Source organism: Dermochelys coriacea, chromosome 4 (genome assembly GCF_009764565.3).
Source record: "Dermochelys coriacea isolate rDerCor1 chromosome 4, rDerCor1.pri.v4, whole genome shotgun sequence".
NCBI lineage: Eukaryota > Metazoa > Chordata > Testudines > Dermochelyidae > Dermochelys > Dermochelys coriacea.
In genome coordinates this window covers 14,145,342-14,164,682 of record NC_050071.1, presented here as the reverse complement: position 1 = coordinate 14,164,682, position 19,341 = coordinate 14,145,342, and the positions used below count along the sequence as shown (strand labels likewise).

Here is a 19,341-nt window from a genome sequence, read left to right as displayed (position 1 = left end):
AGCTGGGTACCCACTAAATTGAGGGCACTCAATTTAGTGTACACTTATGAAAATGTTGACTTTACTGAGTTATGGCTACACACTGGTGACTTGGGATGCTGTGTAGAGGGGAGTGAACCCCACTTCTCCCCCACCACCTGTATATCTGGAGCATATATTCCAGTGAGGCCTAGTAAGTGTGTGGAGCAGTGTGTGGGATCTGGGGCTAGAAGACAAATAAGAAATTGCCCTCATATCATGCCTTTCTTTGAAAAACAGAGTAAATACCTTCTGAATATAGGACTCCAGAGAAGTCTGTACCATTTTCTGCCCAGGAGTGGGTGAAAAATAATAACCATTTTGTATGGAGAACTATTTCAACTGCAAGATAATTTTTAGGGAGTTACCAAGGACCTGATTTATATTCCTTGTGGACCCAAATCTCAAATTCTGTTCAGGAGCTGTGGATACTCAAGGAAAGGAGGATCAGGCCCCAAATCGTGACCTGTTGGGTGTGAAAATTTCAGTAGAAAAGGTACAGTAAGTTTCCAGTATAGACTTGCCCATGGGACTGATTCGCATCTCTGGTAGAGTCCGTGGAGTTACCCCAGCATAAATCTGGTGACAGTGAAAGGAGGGTCTAGCCCAAGGGCTCAGATTATGATGGGTTAAGCTGGGGTGACCCCAGTGACTTCAACATGGTTGCTCTGATGTAAAAGTGAAATTTGGCCCATCGTCTTTCACCTGGCCTCATGGGGCAGGTGTTAATCTAGGGCTAGGTAAAAATTATTTTAACCACGTGCGACCCTGTTGCAGTTTTCTTTTTAGTGGCCCAGCATGCGAAGGCGTGTCTGTGGAAGGCAGTAACCCTGCTGGCCCCCTGGCAGTTTTAAACCTGTAACTCCATCGCCCCTCAGAGTGCGAGGATTGAGCACAAGGCTGATTGAGAAGCAAGGGCCAGGTGGCTGTCAGGGGCGGGCTGGGGGTCTGTGCATAACATGCAGGGGGACGGCGTGGGGGAACTGTCCCGCAGGCGGGGAGTCGCCCCCCTGCACCCTGCGGAGAAGCGGGGTCATGATCACCCCATGCACCCATTGACATCAGTGGAAGCTAGGTGCCTACACCCCTGTGGGGATCTGGGCCCACCTCGCCCACGCTGGCAGCACAGCCAGCAATGGAACCCAGGCGTCCTGGCTCCAGCCCACTGCTCTAACCGCTCTGCCCCAAGAGGCCGCATGGTATGGCCCTGAGTCGGTGATTTCCGCCGCCCCCCCCCACCCCCCTCCCTTAGCCTGATTGGTACGTTCCACAGCAAATGTTCTCTCTCCGCCCTCCCCTCCCCCTTCAGTCCCAGCTCCGAGCCTGAGAGGCGCGCGACACCCATACGCCACCGCTAAATCGTAACAGCGCGAGCCCGCGCCGTGCCCCGTGATCCACCCGTCTGTTGTGGGGGCTATTAATGGTTCCGGGAGCGGGGCCCTCACCCGGAACCGTTCCCCTGGGGGTGACCGTTTCCAGCCGGACCCGGCGGCGGCTGCACTCCGCCAACCGCGCCGCCTCATGGCCTTCAGCTTCGGGGCAGCCGCCGGCGCCGCCGCGAACCCGACAGGTGCGTGCGGGGCGCGGAGACCGGCTGCAAGGGGGTGGCGGGGCAGTGGGCGTGTCCGCTCCGTGCCTCCCGCACGCCGCTCGCCCTAGCAACCGGAGCGGGGGCCGGTGTCCGTCCCCCCCCCCCCCAGCGCCGGGACGGGTCGGAGCGGTGTCCGGCCGGGATGGGAGCCGGGCGTCGCTGCTGGAAGCATGAGGCAGCTGGGCGGTGGGTCCGGCCCCTCCCTGCCCCCCGCGGCGGTGCCACCCCGGCCGTTCCCCCGGCGCGGTGCCCGCCTCGCTCTTCCCCCTCCGTCCCGGTGAGTTACAACTAAACCAAGCACGTTGGGCGGCGTAACCGCGGCGCTGAGGTCGCGCCCGTCGCCTGAGCTCGGGGCGCTGCTCCAGCCCCGCGGTCAAACCCCCCCCCGCCCCGCGCTCATTGCCCCCCAGCTCTCCAGCGGCGCTGGTCTGTTTCTGCGCAGGAAATGTGTCCCTCTTAAATCCCTCCTACAATTGAAATGAGGCTTGTTTGGGAGGGGCCCGGGGTGAATTTTGGTAGGGTTCTTGCAGGCTGCTTCTGCCGATAGTGTCCCGCTGTGGTCTAGTCCTTTCTCAATAAAGCCGGTTGGAGGTTCGTTACCTTTGCACTACAGAGAGTCACAGATGACAGAGCAGTGTGTAAAAAAAAAAAAAAAAAAAAAACCCAAATAAACCCAAACCAAAAACTAAACAGGGTTTGTCTTGAATAGATAATGTTAATGTGATTATGAAAAGTTTAGTCAGGTTAGCTGAGATGAGGCTGTACATGATGTGTACTAGTTGGCGCTGATCAGTAAGTCATGATAATTATTATCAGGTAACTCGAGTCTTCGCGAAAGTCTTCATGTCCAAGCACAATAGGGTGGTTGCTCTTTGGTTTTTAAGAGGCGTCCCTAGATAGTTTATCATTTGTGTGACATTTTCTAGGGTGTGGGGAGGAGGACACATGTAACTTGAAACCAGAGGAGGGGAATGTTCTTTTTAAGCTTTGTAAATGTTTGTGACATGTCTAGGCATAGCTGTATTTGTGAACTAGACACCAAAGCTTTAAGAGGTTGTGGTAAAAGGCAAGTCATTTCCAGACCCTTCAGAGCACTTAGACTTCTAATGCTTTGTCTGCCCTGGCATTTATCCTCCCTGCAGAGGTAACTCAGGCTCTTACTTGAGTGGTGCTCCTAGTCTGGCTCCCATCCATGCACAAAAACCTCTTGCCTGACTTTTGGTGGTGTTTACACCCAGGCTGGCTAGCTGGCCTAGGGTACAGGGTAAAGCCTGAGTGTTGCTTACACTGAGGCTGGTAACCTCCCCATATTGCAGCGTAGATGCAGGCTAAAACGTTCAGGTGCTGATAATTCTCCAGTGCCTTCCCAAAAGTCCTCCTGTGGGCACAGAAACACAGTTTCTCCCACAGCTCACTGAGAGAGAATCGTAGAGTGATTCATGTTGTTGCAGTGTTAAGAATGCTGGGATATAACCACGAAAGTCCTAGTGAGTATATTACCAGTGTGGATGCAGTGTAGATACACCTGAATATGGCTTTGCAGTGTGCCACTCACACCGAAGTGCTGACCACTTAGCTATACTGGTTGTACTAATATAGTTAAAATGCTACGACTCCCTAATCTGGTCTCTGTTACATTGGTGTAAAACTTTCCCATATGGGAGAAGGAATAACTAGACCAGTATGTCACTTCTGTACTGATACACCTGCATCCATGCTAGGGGTTGTACTGGTATAACCATAGCGGAAAAAAATCGCGCCTCTGACACAGTTACATGACTATAACTTTCATGTGTAGATCAGGCATAAGTGTGTGTGGGGCAGAGGGGGAGAGAAATCTTATACTACTTTTTATTTGTGCTTTAGCTTTGTATCTGCTAACAGCATAGGTTAAATAGCAGAAAATTTTGGACTACTCCGTTTGTGTTTAAATAAATGAATCTCATTTGAAATGGAATAACTTCTCTCCTCTATGCTTTTTATTTCTTTAACTATTTTTGTTTTTCTTGTCCCTGGCTATGGAAAACACTTTTTTTTTTTTTTTCCCCCCCCCTTTCTCCTTCAAACTAATGCTGCCTGCTCTCTTTCTGCTTCCCACCTGTTAGGATTTGGTGGGCTTGAGACTGCAAACTCCACTGCCAGTGGGTTTAATTTTGGGGGTTTCGGATTAACTGCCAATCCTGCAGTGAATTTTAATATTGGGAATTTCGGTGTGTCCACTACCTCAGCGCCACCATTCAGTTTTGGTAACAGTCTGGCAAGTGCAGGTAGATAACACACACACTTGTTTGTGTAATGAATGTTGATAGCAGGGGTCCAAGAATTCTTTTCAGATCTCTGGTATCTAAGTATAAAAAACTACTTCAGTACTTTTTGTATGGCTCAAATTAGGGAACAAAGTTTTTAATAACTTCCACTAATTTCTGGGTTTTATATACAAATCCAGTGAAATAGCTGTTGAAAGAAAACTACTTGGTCTGTCAAATGCACATTTTCTCTTAAAAAAAACAAAAAAAAAAAAAACAAAATAAACCATGGTGTCCTGCAGTCTAAATCTAAGTCTTGATTATTTAGCAAATGGTCAGATTTACTGGCAAACTGTAATCTCAATTCTTTGTTCGGATATTGGTAATATTGAATAATTACAGAGTAAATCTGTAAAGTCGCATTTCCTTACTTTAGATTCTTGGACTACTGTAGTCATGTTTTTCATCTTTCCTATGTCTCTTCATTGGACTTCAGTTGGTTATCATGAACACACCACACTTAACTGCTTTCTGTGGAGAAACAAATTTTATACGATCAGCACAAAATCAATAGCCCTTGCTTTTTGTTTCTGTTCAAGTACTGTTGTTCATCTGCTGAAATAATGCACAGATGCAAGGTTGTCTTTTAAAGATGCTCTAGCTTTTTTTTTTATTTTGTTCTTCCTAGTGTAGACACTGGTTATTTGTTGCGAAGTGAATCAGCAATCCAGTGTAAATAAGTCAATTGAGTAATCACATTCATTTATTTTAAATTTAGTCTTATATTTTTTTTACGTGAAAATATTTGTGCCGTGTGTTGGTGGTATACTATATCGTATGTTTCCATTTATTTAGGGTTACCCCTAGGATCATGTTCTTGCAGCTGCTCGTATAGGAATTATATGCATTCCACATTCTTACCTTTTTTTTTTATTATTATTATAGCACCCATCTCACTTTCATGCATCTGATGAACAATGTAAATCTTATTTAACTGATTTTACTCTGGTACAAATTCTAATGAATTGTCTTTTCCTAATGGATATGGGCTAAATTAAAACCAAACCTGAGATGCATGTTTTCATTGTATTAGCAGTTTAATACTACAGTTAAACAATTGTCAAGCAAAGGCATCAAGTTGGCCAAAGTACAAAATAATAATTTAAAAAAATCCCATAATCTGATTGTGCTTCTCACAGTTTGTTATTACACGGTGTGTTTGAAGCTCTGGGTTTATCCCTGGAAACCTTTTTCATCCAGTTGCATAAAGCTGATACTCTGAGTGAAAATCAAGTCGGGTTGAAAATTAAGTCTGGTTTAAGTTTCATTCTGGGTGCACAGGGATGGTAAATATAATAGATTTATAACTAAAACATGATTTGTTTTGATTCAAATGTAAACTGTATTTTGATAAACTGACAAGTCCATTACCAATGACTGTATCCATTTGTTGAATCATGTACACCATACTGTTTGATATTTCTATATAAAGCTCTTGATTGAATATAATCTTGCAATTTTAACTAAGATTGTATAACTTTGCCACTCATAACTGCTTTCCTTCCATACATAAGATGCCATTTCAAGCTGACTGTTTCATTACATTAAGTTAAAATAAAATATATTTTTAATTACATATAACTTATAAATGGCTTTACAACAGCTGGTCCACATAGCGGACTCTTTTTTTTTTTTTTTTTTTTTTTTGAAGTTGGGGTCTTTGAGGTGCTGTCACTCCTCCTGCTCCATATGTGAATAGGAGGCCCCTGTGAGAGACTGTAATAAGTTTGGGCTGTGATGCCATTGTTTTCATCTAACCTATATGCTATAGTGTCTTTGCTTTTCTGCTGCCTGGCCAAGTTCAGGAGTAAGATCAGAGTGGTCTGATGATCTGATTTGCTGAGTTAAAGGATCTAAAAGGTATAATGGGATGGCTTCTTTAGGTTCTGTTTGAGGAGAATTTCATCTTTTTGTCTGAGTACAGTTTGGAATTGCTTTTTTGACCTCTTAATACCCCAGGATACCAGAGTCTTGTCAGTGAAATAAAGTATATTTTTCAACTTTTGTCCTCTAATAAGGTGCTGGTTACTTTCACACGTGTCCGGATCAGGAATATGTGTCAGCAATTTTACATTGGATTATTGCGATGCACACCGCATGAAGTTACCCCTGAAAGCCCATCAATGTTTGCAGCTGGTATAAAACACAACTGCTTGCCTGCGGGGAACAGTAGCTGTAAGGAGCTGCTTAGCCTTTTTTTTTTTTTTTTTTGGGCGGGGGGGTAAATGCACTGGCTTCCTTCTTGATTCCAGATTAAGTTCAAGTTGCTGATTTCAATCTATAAAGCTGTATATGGTTTGAATCTTGGATATGTAGAAGGCTGTTGCTTTCCCCAGTACAGCCGCAGTAGTTGCGAGATGCTAGAGCTCAAGAGGCTCAGCTACAAATGTTTGGGGCTGGAAACTGTTTTCTTGGGGCAGGGCCCTGGACTCTGGAGTTTGCTCCCCTTGCCCCCAAAAAATGATGGAGGTGGCTGAGTTTGCTCCTCTTGAGCAAAGTGCAAGGCTCATGTATATAATTTGTCTGGTTGGTTTGTTGGGTAACTTTGAGTGGCAGTCAATTATTATACATCTGCTTGAAATTATGTATTTAAAAGGAAATTTTGAGGAGGAAAAATGTGTCCATAATACTTAGCTGCACTGTAATATCTCAGTAGAAATAAATGCTGTCCACTTGTGCCCACCACCAAACTATACACCCTAACTATAAAGGGGCGCTAACCTGGAGGTGTCTAAGCTCTGGCCAAAAGTAAAGCCAAAGAATTTCAGTAATACCCAAACAAGCATGAATAATCTGAACAAAATTTACAAATTAACTCTCCCCCTCCACTTCTCTTTGCCACCCAAAAATTAAGAAAACCACTTACTCAGCCTTGTCTGGAATGAGACCAATGAGGCATTCTTGTATATAAAAACGTGAGCATGTCTTAGTCACAAGGCCTCCTCTGCCACCTCTCTCTTGAGATTTTTACCATGGGAGCATCAGTGCTGTGATGGGAAAGCAGCTGATAGTCCCTCCAGCAGACTGGCCCTATAGTGTACAAATTATAACACTTGGACGTCTTAAGAGTGTCTTGCAGATCACCTCCTCTCTCATCTATGATCGCATATCTCTGTGGCAGCTACAGTAATTGAAAAGTGAATCTCTCTTCTTGTGCTCTTCGTTTCCCTACACGTGCTCCCTTCTGTTTGGTTCCCTTTTTCCCTGGATCTGTTGCTCGGCCATGTGGACCTCTCTTTCCCTATGCTTCCCTAGTACTTAGTGACTAGGACATGATTCTGCTGTTGGTGACTCCAAGTCCCGCGGGGACTGTTCCTATTTTTAATACTGTGTAGCAGAGGCCCCTAGTAGAGGCATCTAGTCTGGTTTCTTCAGGTTTCCGGCTGCTCTTACAGACTCTTATCATGAAGAGCCTGAACACCTGTAGAAGCAGCAGGAAATAGATGGGATCCAACACCATATGACTAGTCAGCTGTTCACAGACCCCAGTTTGGGAACTGTTGACTTAAATTTTTGGCTAATAAAAGTAAAACCTCAAGCATGTTTGCTGGACTTCATACAGCCAGTGAATCTTGCAGGGTGCAGATGTTGCTAGCTCTTACAAATGCAGATCAAGGGACATCCCAAACCGTGTACATTGCAGTAATGTAAAGGGGGATCGCAAAGGCATGGCTTACCGCTGTGATATCCACAGAAGGAAAGTTTGCAATTTCCAAATATTTCAGAGATGGAAGAGTACTGCTCTTTGCTGTTGTTAAAAGATTGTGGGCTTATGTTTAGCTGGTTAAGAGTAATGAATAAAGGTACTGATTTTTTTTTTTTTTCCCAAATGTGCCTGGGATTAATGTCAGGGTAAAGGCACCCATTGCATATATGAAATCCTGACAGCCCTTCATCTTATTGGCAATAACTCAATCTTATCCAGTCAGGTCTTTTAAAGTACTGCCTTGTATTTGTTCTGCTGTCTTGGCCAGGCAGTGAGATGGCACAGTTGGCATTAGAGATTTGAAGAGGTGGTATTCGAAAACTGGGGGTGCTATCAAATTACTGAGGACACTTCAGCCCATGCGTCTGAACTGAGATATAGATATCTTGCATATTTACATGTTAGAGGTTCTACTGTGTGGCCCTTTGACTGACTGACTTCCTCTCAAGAACAGAGTACTTCCCTTTGCATTGTAAACTATTCCGACAAATCCATCCTCCTAACAACCTGTGTGCCATGCTGTGGACCTGATCCTGAAAACTGATCTCCACAGGGAAACAATACCAAGGGAATGTTACAGTCTGGACCAGTGATCTACTAGGTCACTCCAATCCTTGACTCTGGGAGCCAGCCTTACTGGGCTCTGCTGTGAGAACACCCATTCCTGGGCTGTTCACGCACAGCGTCTGCAATGTAAACTGCTCCTTGGATTGTGCAACTGAATGGCACTAGCCAGTATCTCTCGTCCCTGACGCAACCCTAGGAACCTCCGTCTTGTAGTGTTCAGTTATGCCTGCTGGACGCTGCAAGCTTACGAGTTCATCAATTTAATGAAGAAATAATATATACCAGGCTTGTTATCCCAAGGGGAGTCTCTGACACGCTTCAAACCAAACGCACTGGTTCAGGTAGAATAAACACAGATTTATTAACTATAAAGATTTTTTTTTTTAAGTGATTATAAGTCAAAGCACAACAAGTCAGATTTGGTCAAATGAAATAAAAGCAAAACGCATTCTAAGCTGATCTTAACACTTTCGATGCCCGTACAAACTTCTCACCACAGGCTGACTGGTTGCCAGGTTCTCCCCTTTGATCAGCGCTTCAGTCACTTGATGATGATGTCTGTAGATGGAGGTGGAAGAGAGAGGAAGCATGGCAAACATCTCTCCCTTTTATCATGTTCGTTCTTCCCTCTTGGCTTTGTCCCCACCTCCCCCCTTCAGAGTCAGGTGAGCATTAGCTCATCATAGTCCCAAACTGACCAAAGGAACCGGGGGGGTGACTCACTCAAGAATCCAACAGATCTTTTTGTTGCTGCCTAAGCCAGCGTCCTCTGTTCCTCTGAGGCTGGGCTGGGTTTGTCCCATACATGTCCTGATGATATGTGAACTGCCTCTCTGCTCTTGGAGAGTTTTTGCCTGGGCTTATTTTAAGCCATGAAGACACATTTTCAGCCTCATCACTATATACATGAAATTACAACCTATAACATTACTGTAACAACCATTTCTATAACATCACTATAACAATGCTCAGTGCATCATGAGCCTTCCGAAGACACCCGACATGACAAACTTTGCATTCGATACCACACAATCATTTTACAAGGTTGAACATGGAGGTGTAGTGTGTTCCCACAAGGTACAGAACGTCACAGAGATCCATTCATCCATGCCCTTAGAAGTCGGTGGAATTCCACAGGAGTCTACCTCCATAGATAGAATGTCATCCTTCTGCTGACATGAGGGACACTGGCTTAGCCACAAGAGGGTGTTTAAAAAAAAAAACACAAAAACAAACACACACAAAAAACACAACTCCACAAAAAAGAGAATTCATACATTATTCCAGAGTTTTAGGCCATTTTTACTGTCTGTGTTCTTGCTCATATGTAACCATTGTATGTAAGATGCGTAGTTCTAACAAAGTGTTTGTAGTTCTTTTATATTTTTAATTTAAATAGATTCATAGATACTAAGGTCAGAAGAGACCATTATGATCATCTTGTCCGACCTCCTGCACAATGCAGACCACAGAATCTCACCCACCCACTCCTGCGATAATCCTCTCACCTATGTCTGAGCTATTTGAAGTCCTCAAATCATGGTTTAAAGACTTCAAGGAGCAGAGAATCCTCCAGCAAGTGACCCGTGCCCCATGCTACAGAGGAAGGCAAAAAATCTCCAGGGCCTCTTCCAATCTGCCCTGGAGGAAAATTCCTTCCCGACCCCAAATATGGCGATCAACTAAACCCTGAGCATATGGGCAAGATTCACCAGCCAGATTCCCAGGGTCTTTTATATTAAAAACTTACCACCCCATCCCACAAAAATCCAGTTATTCTAGACTCTAGAGAATTAATGTGACAAATATTAGTACTAGCTATAACTTTCTGTAGATGGGGAGAGCACATCTGGGACTGAGCAACTTAAGTTAACTAAAGCCTAAGGGGGTGGGTTTTTTGTGGGTTTTTTTTTGTTTTTTTGTTTTTTTCATATCCATAGGTCACTTTTCACTATGTATTTCTTTCTTGGTCCCACTTTCTCTGTTTACTTTATTGTCAATAAAGTAAATAACTATGATCAGAAAAATTTGCTTGTGCCACAACACATTCATCTGTCAGCATCTCCCTTCATAAAACTCATTGCGTTGGAATGTGCAGTTTACCATGATCTACAAGAGATTGAACCTTGTGGCAAAGCCACCTTGTTTATTTGTACAATTTATTTACTAGGTGCTTTTGGAGGATTTGGGACAACTACCAGCGCTCCTGGATCAGTATTTAGCTTTTCTGCTCCTACCAACACAGGCACCACTGGTGAGATACCATCATTCCGATTTAGAATTAAACTTAGCATCAGTCTTTTAGAAGTTTTATCTGTTTTTGCTGTTCATATGTAATTCTTCTGTTTATCTTTGATTTTTTCTCCCCTCCTCTAAGGACTGTTTGGTGCTACCCAAAACAAAGGTTTTGGATTTGGTACTGGTTTTGGCGGAGCAGGAACTGGTACCGGCCTAGGTACAGCTTTAGGAACTGGGTTAGGCTTTGGAGGATTCAGTACCCAACAGCAGCAGCCCAGTAAGTACAAAGACTTTTATTTCTTTTAAAAGCTAACGTTGGTAAGCAACATATGTCTTGCTCATTGCTCCTGAGTAATCAAAATATTAGCATGAGTTTACTTGAGTAATGGGCAAATAATAGAAAATTCTAGCAACCTAATATATTAAGCTGCTTTTTTGTGCCCCCAGAACCATCAGTGAAGGGTTTACAGATCTCTGCACCCTTCATAGTCTAAGCCTTTTACACAGAGCACCAGAACCTGAAGAAGGAGATGAGGCAATTAAACCTCACTCACAGCACTAAATTCACCTCCAAGCCCCATATCTCAGTAGTGGGGAAATTTGCTCTGTTTTGGAAGAAAGACCAAATAGCCTTGACATTTTAATGTGAATGCTTAAAAATTCACCATTTGGCAGGCCCCACACTTCAAGTGCCTCTTGCTCAAACTGCTACAGGTTGCTCCATGAGAATGAAAAACTTTGGCACATTCCCAGTAGTTTCAAGATGTACCAGTAGTGTGTCCATCCCCTTGGACCAAAAAAGAGATGGATCACTTACCTTTTGAGTTATCTGCTATGTATCTTGCTGATGCTGTACACTGTCTGTCTACAACAAGGGATCTCATGGAACAGCTGGAAGAACAAGGGTTCTATAGAGCATCCTGGAGAGTGTTGCCCTTTTTGCAGTTAGGGATGTAAAATAGTAAATGGTTAACCAGTAAGCATTAGTCTTCCCGGTTAACCCGGCTAACCATTAACCCCTGGCCTAGTGGGCGGGCCCCTCTCCCTTTTTGGTTAACCGGGTAAATGATATGATTTAAATATCATTTAAAAAGTTAACCGCTTAACATTCCTATTTGCAGCATAATACCCAGGTACCTTCACAATGTGCCTCAGGATGGCCTTTGCTTTTCTGTTGGCAATGTAGCCATCCTTACTGTTCTCTGCAGAGCAAGCTAAATCCTATGGTAAGGTAGTTCCTTTCCAAGTTTAATATTGCCCTTCCTTTCCAAGAAGGATATATTTGGGAATAGCCTAGAACAGAGCATGGGTTCCATGTTTTAGCAAGGAAAGACTCTGTATGAGTGTGGGCATGTCTTATCCAAGGGTCTCCATAAATCAAACAAATTTCAGATCCTGTCTCTTTACCTACAGAACATGTAGGTTCAATTCCAATGGAACTTGGCCTTTCATGCCTTATTTGAAAGAGACCAAGAGAACCAGGCCAAACTTTGAGACATTGCCTAAAGGATCAACCCATAACAAGAGACTTGCTTGCAGTTCCTGGCTACGTGAGGCAACGTTGCTTCTGAACATAGCTCGCTTTTTGTAGTGACTTTATAAACTGAATTATTTTCTTCCCCTGCCTCCTGAAGCAGTCACATCCCATCTTCCTTCCTTTTCCTGTAAAGAAGGAATCAGTTTAGAGCACCATCCACTGTCAATTTCAAACTCAGGCAGTTCTCCCTTTTGGCCCCAGCTTAAAAGGTTTACAAAAGTCCGTTCCGTTTATTTTTTGGTCTCCAAGAAGTCTGGGATGATCCAACAAATTCTGGATAGTGGAGCATAAATGTGGAGCATAAATGTATCAAAAAGGAATCCAGCACATTGGTGATCACTGTTGTCCAGGAGACTTCTGAGCATCTTGGTTATAGCATGCATATCTGCACAGCCCCATTATAGGAGCCCTCAGAAATACCTACACTTGACCTTGGGATCTCCATGCGTCATATTGGTCCCTTCTCTTGGTTTAGCATTGGCACCAAGAATCTTTACGAAGTTGATGGTGGCAGTGACAGCATCATGAGAAAGAAAGGAATTGATTACAGATTTGGTTTAAAGAAAAGTCAGGATATGAATAGCTCTATGATCTGCTGACTGCTTTACTGTGTCACAATAACAGATGTACCATTCAGATTGTAAAGAATCCAAGAATGTTTATCCAATCACATCCCTCAAATGGGTAAATATAGACACCTCTTTTTAAAAGGTGTGCCTCTATGTAATTGAATGTCAGACAATTCCATCATCACTTTTAAGAAGAGTAGGAGGGTAATAATGTCATTCAAAAAATCAAACTTTGTGTTTTATTATTTACCCACAGACTTCTTGGTGTCTTCTCCCCCCTCCCCCACCCCCCCCAAATGCACTAGAAGCTCTAGTATGGTGTGCATTAATCAGTTAATCTTTTTATTCCTCAAGAACTGTTTTCTGTATCTGATTTTAGCATTAGGTGGCTTGTTCAGTCAGCCCACTCAGGCACCTTCCCAGTCCAACCAGCTGATAAACACAGCCAGTGCACTTTCTGCTCCCACTCTCTTGGGAGATGAGCGAGATGCTATTTTGGCAAAGTGGAACCAGTTGCAAGCCTTCTGGGGGGCAGGCAAAGGATATTTTAACAGCAACATTGCTCCGGTGGAGTTCACGCAGGAAAACCCATTTTGCAGATTTAAGGTATGATACTTCTGGTATTTATCAGAGTGCTTATTCTGAGACCATTTGCAGTCTTTTTGTTTTAATCCTAAATGCATCATGAGAGTTACTTAGAATTAGCAATAGCTAAATTATGTAACATAGTATGTTCTTCAAGGTAATGTGTCCCATTCTAATATGCCTGGGATAAAGCTCTGAGTTGTGTGGTTGCTGAAGATCTAGGCCCTGCTGAAGTATTACAAATGACATGCATGCTCATGTGAGCAATATGACAAATAAAATATTCCTGAATAGTGTTAGGAGAATTAAGGTCACTAACCATCCAAGATGAGCACTAATCCATTAGAAATGCATTTCTTCTGGTGCAAATCACTTAAATAGTAACACTTAAAATTGTCTTTCAAATTTTTAAGCTTTAGAAGACTAGGATATTAGGGTGGTTTTTTTTTTTTTTTTTTTTTTTTTTTTTTTGAGATCCAGAACAGCAAACTTAACGTTGCTCCCTGCATCAATCTCAGCAACAAGATAATGTTTTCTAAATTTGGCCTGCCCATATTCTCTTCTGCATCAGCAAGTTCAGGCCAGCTTATTCTGATTTGAACTCATCTGCTTTTATCCACAGGAGTCTTTAAGCTGTCCTTATGCCTTGTCCCAGTTTCCAGTTCTGCTGTGTCAGCAAAGAGTACAGGGTTCCTCATCCTCCACAGATCTGATGATGCTTACCCTAGCTCAGCTACAGATCAATTTAATGGACATATCAAAGACAGTAATAAGCCTAGCTTTCTGTACACATTTGAGATACTTCCCTAAGAGAAGCAGTTTTTATTCTGAATATTGATGTAGTTCATTGCCTAATTAAGGCTGGTTTTGACCTACAAGTCACAGAATATTACAAATGCTCTAAAACTGAACCTATGTACAGAAAATACATAAAGGGGTGTAAAACAAGATGGCAGGTATTTGTCTGTCTTCATAATGTATTTTATGGTGCAGTCTAGTAATAGGAGCTTCTTGTGAGCAACTTGACACTTTTTTGAACAATCACTTTAATATAGGTATCAATTCTAAAAGCCTTACAACCACTTATAAGAGGACTGCTCTTAACGGAGAGCTACTAGTGCTTTCTGCAAATTACACAGTACACTTAATCTTTCTCATTAGCTTTCCATTAATTCTGGGCAGTGCATTTCTGTGCTATATATTTAATCTTATTTGTCCTAGGGCCTTGAGTATTGCCCTGGGTTGATTCAGGCTGATGGACTTTTTGTACGCAAGTGAAATTGCTTTGAGGGAACTCTTGCTGAATCTCGTTTGACTTCTAAGAATGTAGAGCATACACTGACACGAGTTGTAAGTGCAACAATGCATCGTATGTTAAAGATCCATTTGTAGCCCCTCCATTTAATTCACTGTCTTTGCTATATTATATCAGGAATTGGGAGATCTCAATGACTTGCCCCAGGTGTGCTAAGAAGCAATGCATTTGAACCTTAAAACACTACAACCCCTCAGTGCATGAAAACAGTTGCCATAAAGCAAGTTGGATAATACTCACAAATTCATGACTGTTTTCAAACTGTCATGCAGGCTTTGAAAATTACTATTGTATAATATGAACAGTTTCTTTGTGTTGGGATATTGAGTTGCATCAGCCAAAGAGTGTAATACTTACCTTACTGCAAGTTTATCACAGAAAGGATGGAGAAGTTTTTAAAAGAAAATAGAGAAGATAAGATTAGGGTGGTTGGTGGTTTGTTTGTTTTCTGTTTTTGTTTTAAATACAGGCATTCAAAACTCTCACTACACATTGAGATGGAAAAGTAACTGTTTTGGGGGTATTGGAGTTCTCAAATGTTCTATCTTGATCAAGATTGTTCTATTTCATTTAAGCCTTTTATACCTATAGAAGCACTCGGTATGTACACCTTGAGTTGTGTTCCCCGGTATCTTCCTACTCCAGTCAATACCGCATGGAATGGAGGTTCCAGAAATCCCCAGAGGTTGGAAGTGATGCAGTTGTGAAAAAGGCTATAATTCTTTGGTATATTAATAGGAGTGTCCTATGTAAGACATGGGAGGTATCTGTCCCACTCTAATCAGCATTGGTGAGGCCTCAGCTGGAGTAATGTGACCAGTTCTGGTCACCAGACTTTAAGAAAGTTGTGAACAAACTGGAGAAAATCCAGAGGAGAGCAACACAAATGAAAAAAGATTTAGAAGACTTGACCTTTGTGAAAAGGTTAAAGCTTGGGCATGTATAGTCTTGAGAAAAGACTGAGAGGGACCTGATACAGTTTTTCAAATATATTAAGGGCTGTGGGGGATGGCGATTAATGGTTCTCCATGTTCACTGAAGGTAGGACAAGTCAAAAATGGGTTTAATCTTCAGCAAGGCAGATTTAGGTTGGATATTAAGAAAAGCTTTCTAACTATTTGGGTAGTTAAGCACTGGAATAGGCTTCCAAAGGAGGTTGTGGAATCCCCATCATTGAAGGTTTTTAGGAACAGGTTAAACAAATACTTATATCATCCCTGACAGATATACTTGGTCCTGCCTCAGCACAGGGGGATGGACTACCTAGATGACCTCTTTAGGTCCCTATCAGCTCTAAATTTCTATGATTTTTATCTTCCTTATTTCTATATTACAAGGGGTTTTTAATACCACTCACAAGAAAAAATCCCCTCTCCTATGTTTACATTTGCATTTCAGAAAATGTATAAAATTTTGTTTTATGTTTAATTCAGTCCTGTTCCAAAACATTTACAAAATTTCTGTTGTCCAACCTAGAATCTTCTGAACAGGCCAAAATCTCTCAAAGGCAGAGAATGGACATTTCTGAAAATTTGCCTTTTTAAAAACTAAAAATGTGCCTTAGAGTACAGTCTGTCATTTTAGAAGTTCTGTGAGTGTTCTCTCCTACACCCATGTCTTGATGTATCCCACTTTCAGGTGAACCTTTAACAACATCCAATTTGGCGTTTTCCATAGGCTGTGGGCTACAGTTGCATGCCCAACAACAAGGATGAAGATGGCCTGGTGGTCTTAGTCTTCAATAGAAAAGAAGCAGACATTCGAAACCAGCAGCAGCAGCTAGTAGAATCACTGCACAAAATTTTGGGAGGAAATCAGACCCTTACAGTCAATGTAGAAGGTGTTAAAACACTGCCAGATGACCAGTACGTGAATATCTTCTTGTGCAATTTTGTCCCCTTCTCTATCCGATTTTCTCTGCGTGTATAATGTGTTGGCTCTCTTAAAGTCAATCTGCTTCAGTACAAAGCTTCTGCTGAAACTCCTTTTACGAGTCTTAGGGATATTCAAATATATGTTTGTTTGTATTCTCAATATAGTATCCGTGTTCTTCAACAGTATCCATTTTTGTGTAGGGTTTTGGCTTAGTCTATCTCCTTTTTTTTTTTTAATCCTTGCCCCACTTTCATTTCTTTCCACTGTTTCTGATGGATCACTAGAGCCAATTTCCTTGGTTTATTTGGCATTTGCATCACCAGTGAGGCCAGTAAAGTTCTGGCAATAAATTAACCTTGTGATTCCTCCGCTCCGCAGCAGTGCAGGAGAAATTAGGGATATGCGTAGTGGTTACTGCAACTGGGTTAAAAGCACTAAATATTTTAGAAAGTGGAGGGCATTCCCCACCAGTAAGATACTTTAAGGTAGACAGTTGTGGTATGTGTTTTTTGGGGACCAGTGCTGACAAGGTATTCTAGCATTTGAGCCCAGAAATATTTGCTTCAGAATTAAGTCTACTTGCTGACAGTGTCACTGGCTACTTCTGCCTGTGGTGTGCCAGAGGACTGTTTACACTGGACTACCTTAAGTATTTCTAACATCCCCGTGACGGTAGGCACCTTTTGGCTGTTACCATCCACACACTTCTTAAACTTAGAGCAAAGACTCCACTTTATCCTGACACATAGACTGATTTGATGTATGAAAAGACACAAGATGTGATACTCCAGTATCCAGTTCTTTTTCTCCAATGATCAGATTTGGGCTGGTTCTAGGGATGGGTGAGCAGGGTCGTAACCCTGAGCACCAACTTACTGGTTGGCTTTGCTTTGATTAGGCACACTTCCCACTCTCCTCTACTCCTTCCCCCTCTCCCCCCGATTGGTTGGCTGTCCTTTTTCTTTTGCTTGGCCACTGTGGAGGGGCATGCTGATGTTTTCTGCCCTGGATGAGGTAGGCTAATGTAATTTAGGAAGATACGTGCATGATATCCTGTTCATTTTCCTTTTTACCAAAATGTGAACCTAGTGGTTTCTAATACACGCTGACATCAGTCATACAAACTAACTAACTACAAAGTTATACAGCTTTAAAAATATCTACATCAGTGTGTAGATATTTTTAAAGCTGTATAATTTTGTAGTTCAGTTATTTCATTAAACAAGTATTTGACTTCTGAACAATTGATTAATATTAATGTTTATAATTCTGAATGTGATGCTCACTTTTTTGTTTGCTGTATTGGTCACCAGTAAATATTTTCAGCTTTTTTTTTAATTGACTGGAATGTATTAATTTAAAATAATGATGCTGTTCTGTTCGTTGGTTGGCTCCAGGCTTATAATTGCGTTTCAGTTGTTGTTGTTTCTGTAAACCGTTAACTGATCTAGGGTACTTGTATTCTTATAATTTTCTTTTCTGTTGCATTTGCTTGTTCAGGACTGAAGTTGTCATTTATGTTGTTGAGCGGTCACCAAATGGGACTTCAAGGAGAGTTCCAGCCACAACCCTGTACGCTCATTTTGAACAAGTTAACATAAAAACATCACTGCAGCAGCTTGGAGTTACCCTTTCCATGGCCAGAACAGAACTTTCTCCCGCACAAATCAAACAGCTTCTACAGAATCCTCCTGCTGGTATGTACTGGAGTGCTGCATTAGTTGGTAAACAAACCCTTCCACGTTCTCCAGGTGTCCGGGAGAGTAAGTGACTGGAAAAAATGACATTTTTAATTAAAGGAGTTTTTAAGCTGACCTTGCATATTAACATGTCTGTTCCAAATATTTCTAACCCTTCCAACAAAGTAACTTTATTTTTCTCAGTTGAGGAGATACAAAGTTATGCAAATAACTAATACAGGGGTAGACAGTATTGTAAACCAAACTGTAAGAATCTTAAACTAGTTCAGTTCATCTTATTAACTGCTTCATTGAGTCCAGCAAAAGTGATACACCAGGACAGTAACTTTTGCAGGTAAAATAAACACTGTAGGGTCCTGTATTCACTCCTCCCAACTTTCTCTGAGTCACTCAGCTAATACACATCAGTACATGTGCACGGACGGTAATTGTATCCCTTTGGATGAGTGCGGTGACCTTTTGATTCCTCATTTGTTCACTTGCAATATCATAGATACTTGGCTTCTGTTTGCTGGTCTGTGGCCTGAAGAGAATAGTTTGTAGGATCTTCTCACACTTAAATATGTGTACATTTGTAATAACTCTTTGCCTGTTCTCCAGGTTCAGAAATCTCAAATTGTCTGTCTGTTTTTGGCTTAGATAAGTTGTGTTAAGGAGTAAGTTGCGTGTTCTGGATGTGTGGGGTGTGTAATTTTTTTTCTTTTTCTTTTCTGGTGGTTTTTAAAGGCCAAAAACAACATTAAAGATTAAAATAAACTTCAGTCTTTCCTTCCATAGCTGGAAATCAGGCTCTTTGGTAGCACAATTAGGATAAAAAAACTTTTAACTAAGGGAATCAATTTTGAAATCTAATCCAATTTCAAAAAATGAATTCAAAATAGTGTTATGTACCCCACCTGTGGTTCTGCTATCACGTTTTGCCATTTTTAAATGATTTTTCTCTCCCCTATTGCTATGTGAAAGACTCACAAAAAAAGGAGAAACTGACTATATGGGGACAAAATCTGTTCAATGCACAAAGTAACAACTTCTGCCCCATCTTTTTCAGATATAGTAACTTTAGGTGTAACTAACTACTGATCTGTGTTTTGGAATACATTTTGTTTTTTAGAACTGCTTCTTTATTTTGTGCAGCTAACGAAGCTTTAGCATAATTGAATCATTGGCACCTCATGCTTCTCCCATCTGTTTACCTTATGCATAGACTCTAAGCTCTTTGGACATGAACAGTCTTTTGTGTAGGAGCCCAGCACAACAGGCCTCGTACTGGAATACCTGTGCGCTACTGGAATACAATAAAACCCTTATGCTAGGTTTTCACCAGTGTAACAATA

The 19,341-nt window shown here is 41.9% G+C and overlaps 1 protein-coding gene across 4 annotated transcripts in view; it reads left to right on the top strand.

Annotated features, from left to right (window-relative positions):
* The first annotated feature begins 1,410 nt into the window (after nucleotides 1–1,410).
* NUP54 (nucleoporin 54) overlaps nucleotides 1,411–19,341 on the top strand; it is a 30,270-nt gene continuing 12,339 nt past the window's right edge. Inside the window, exons 1-6 of one of the 4 annotated variants that reach the window (XM_038399075.2) lie at nucleotides 1,411–1,588; nucleotides 10,359–10,442; nucleotides 10,566–10,703; nucleotides 12,912–13,138; nucleotides 16,110–16,297; nucleotides 17,808–18,004. In XM_038399075.2, the coding sequence (XP_038255003.1) occupies nucleotides 1,540–1,588; nucleotides 10,359–10,442; nucleotides 10,566–10,703; nucleotides 12,912–13,138; nucleotides 16,110–16,297; nucleotides 17,808–18,004 (883 nt within the window). In that variant the 5' untranslated portion in view covers nucleotides 1,411–1,539. Of the gene's footprint in view, nucleotides 1,589–3,566; nucleotides 3,877–10,358; nucleotides 10,443–10,565; nucleotides 10,704–12,886; nucleotides 13,139–15,023; nucleotides 15,118–16,109; nucleotides 16,298–17,807; nucleotides 18,005–19,341 lie in introns of those variants that run through there. The other 3 variants (XM_043514042.1, XM_038399076.2, XM_043514043.1) reach the window with 3 other exon arrangements.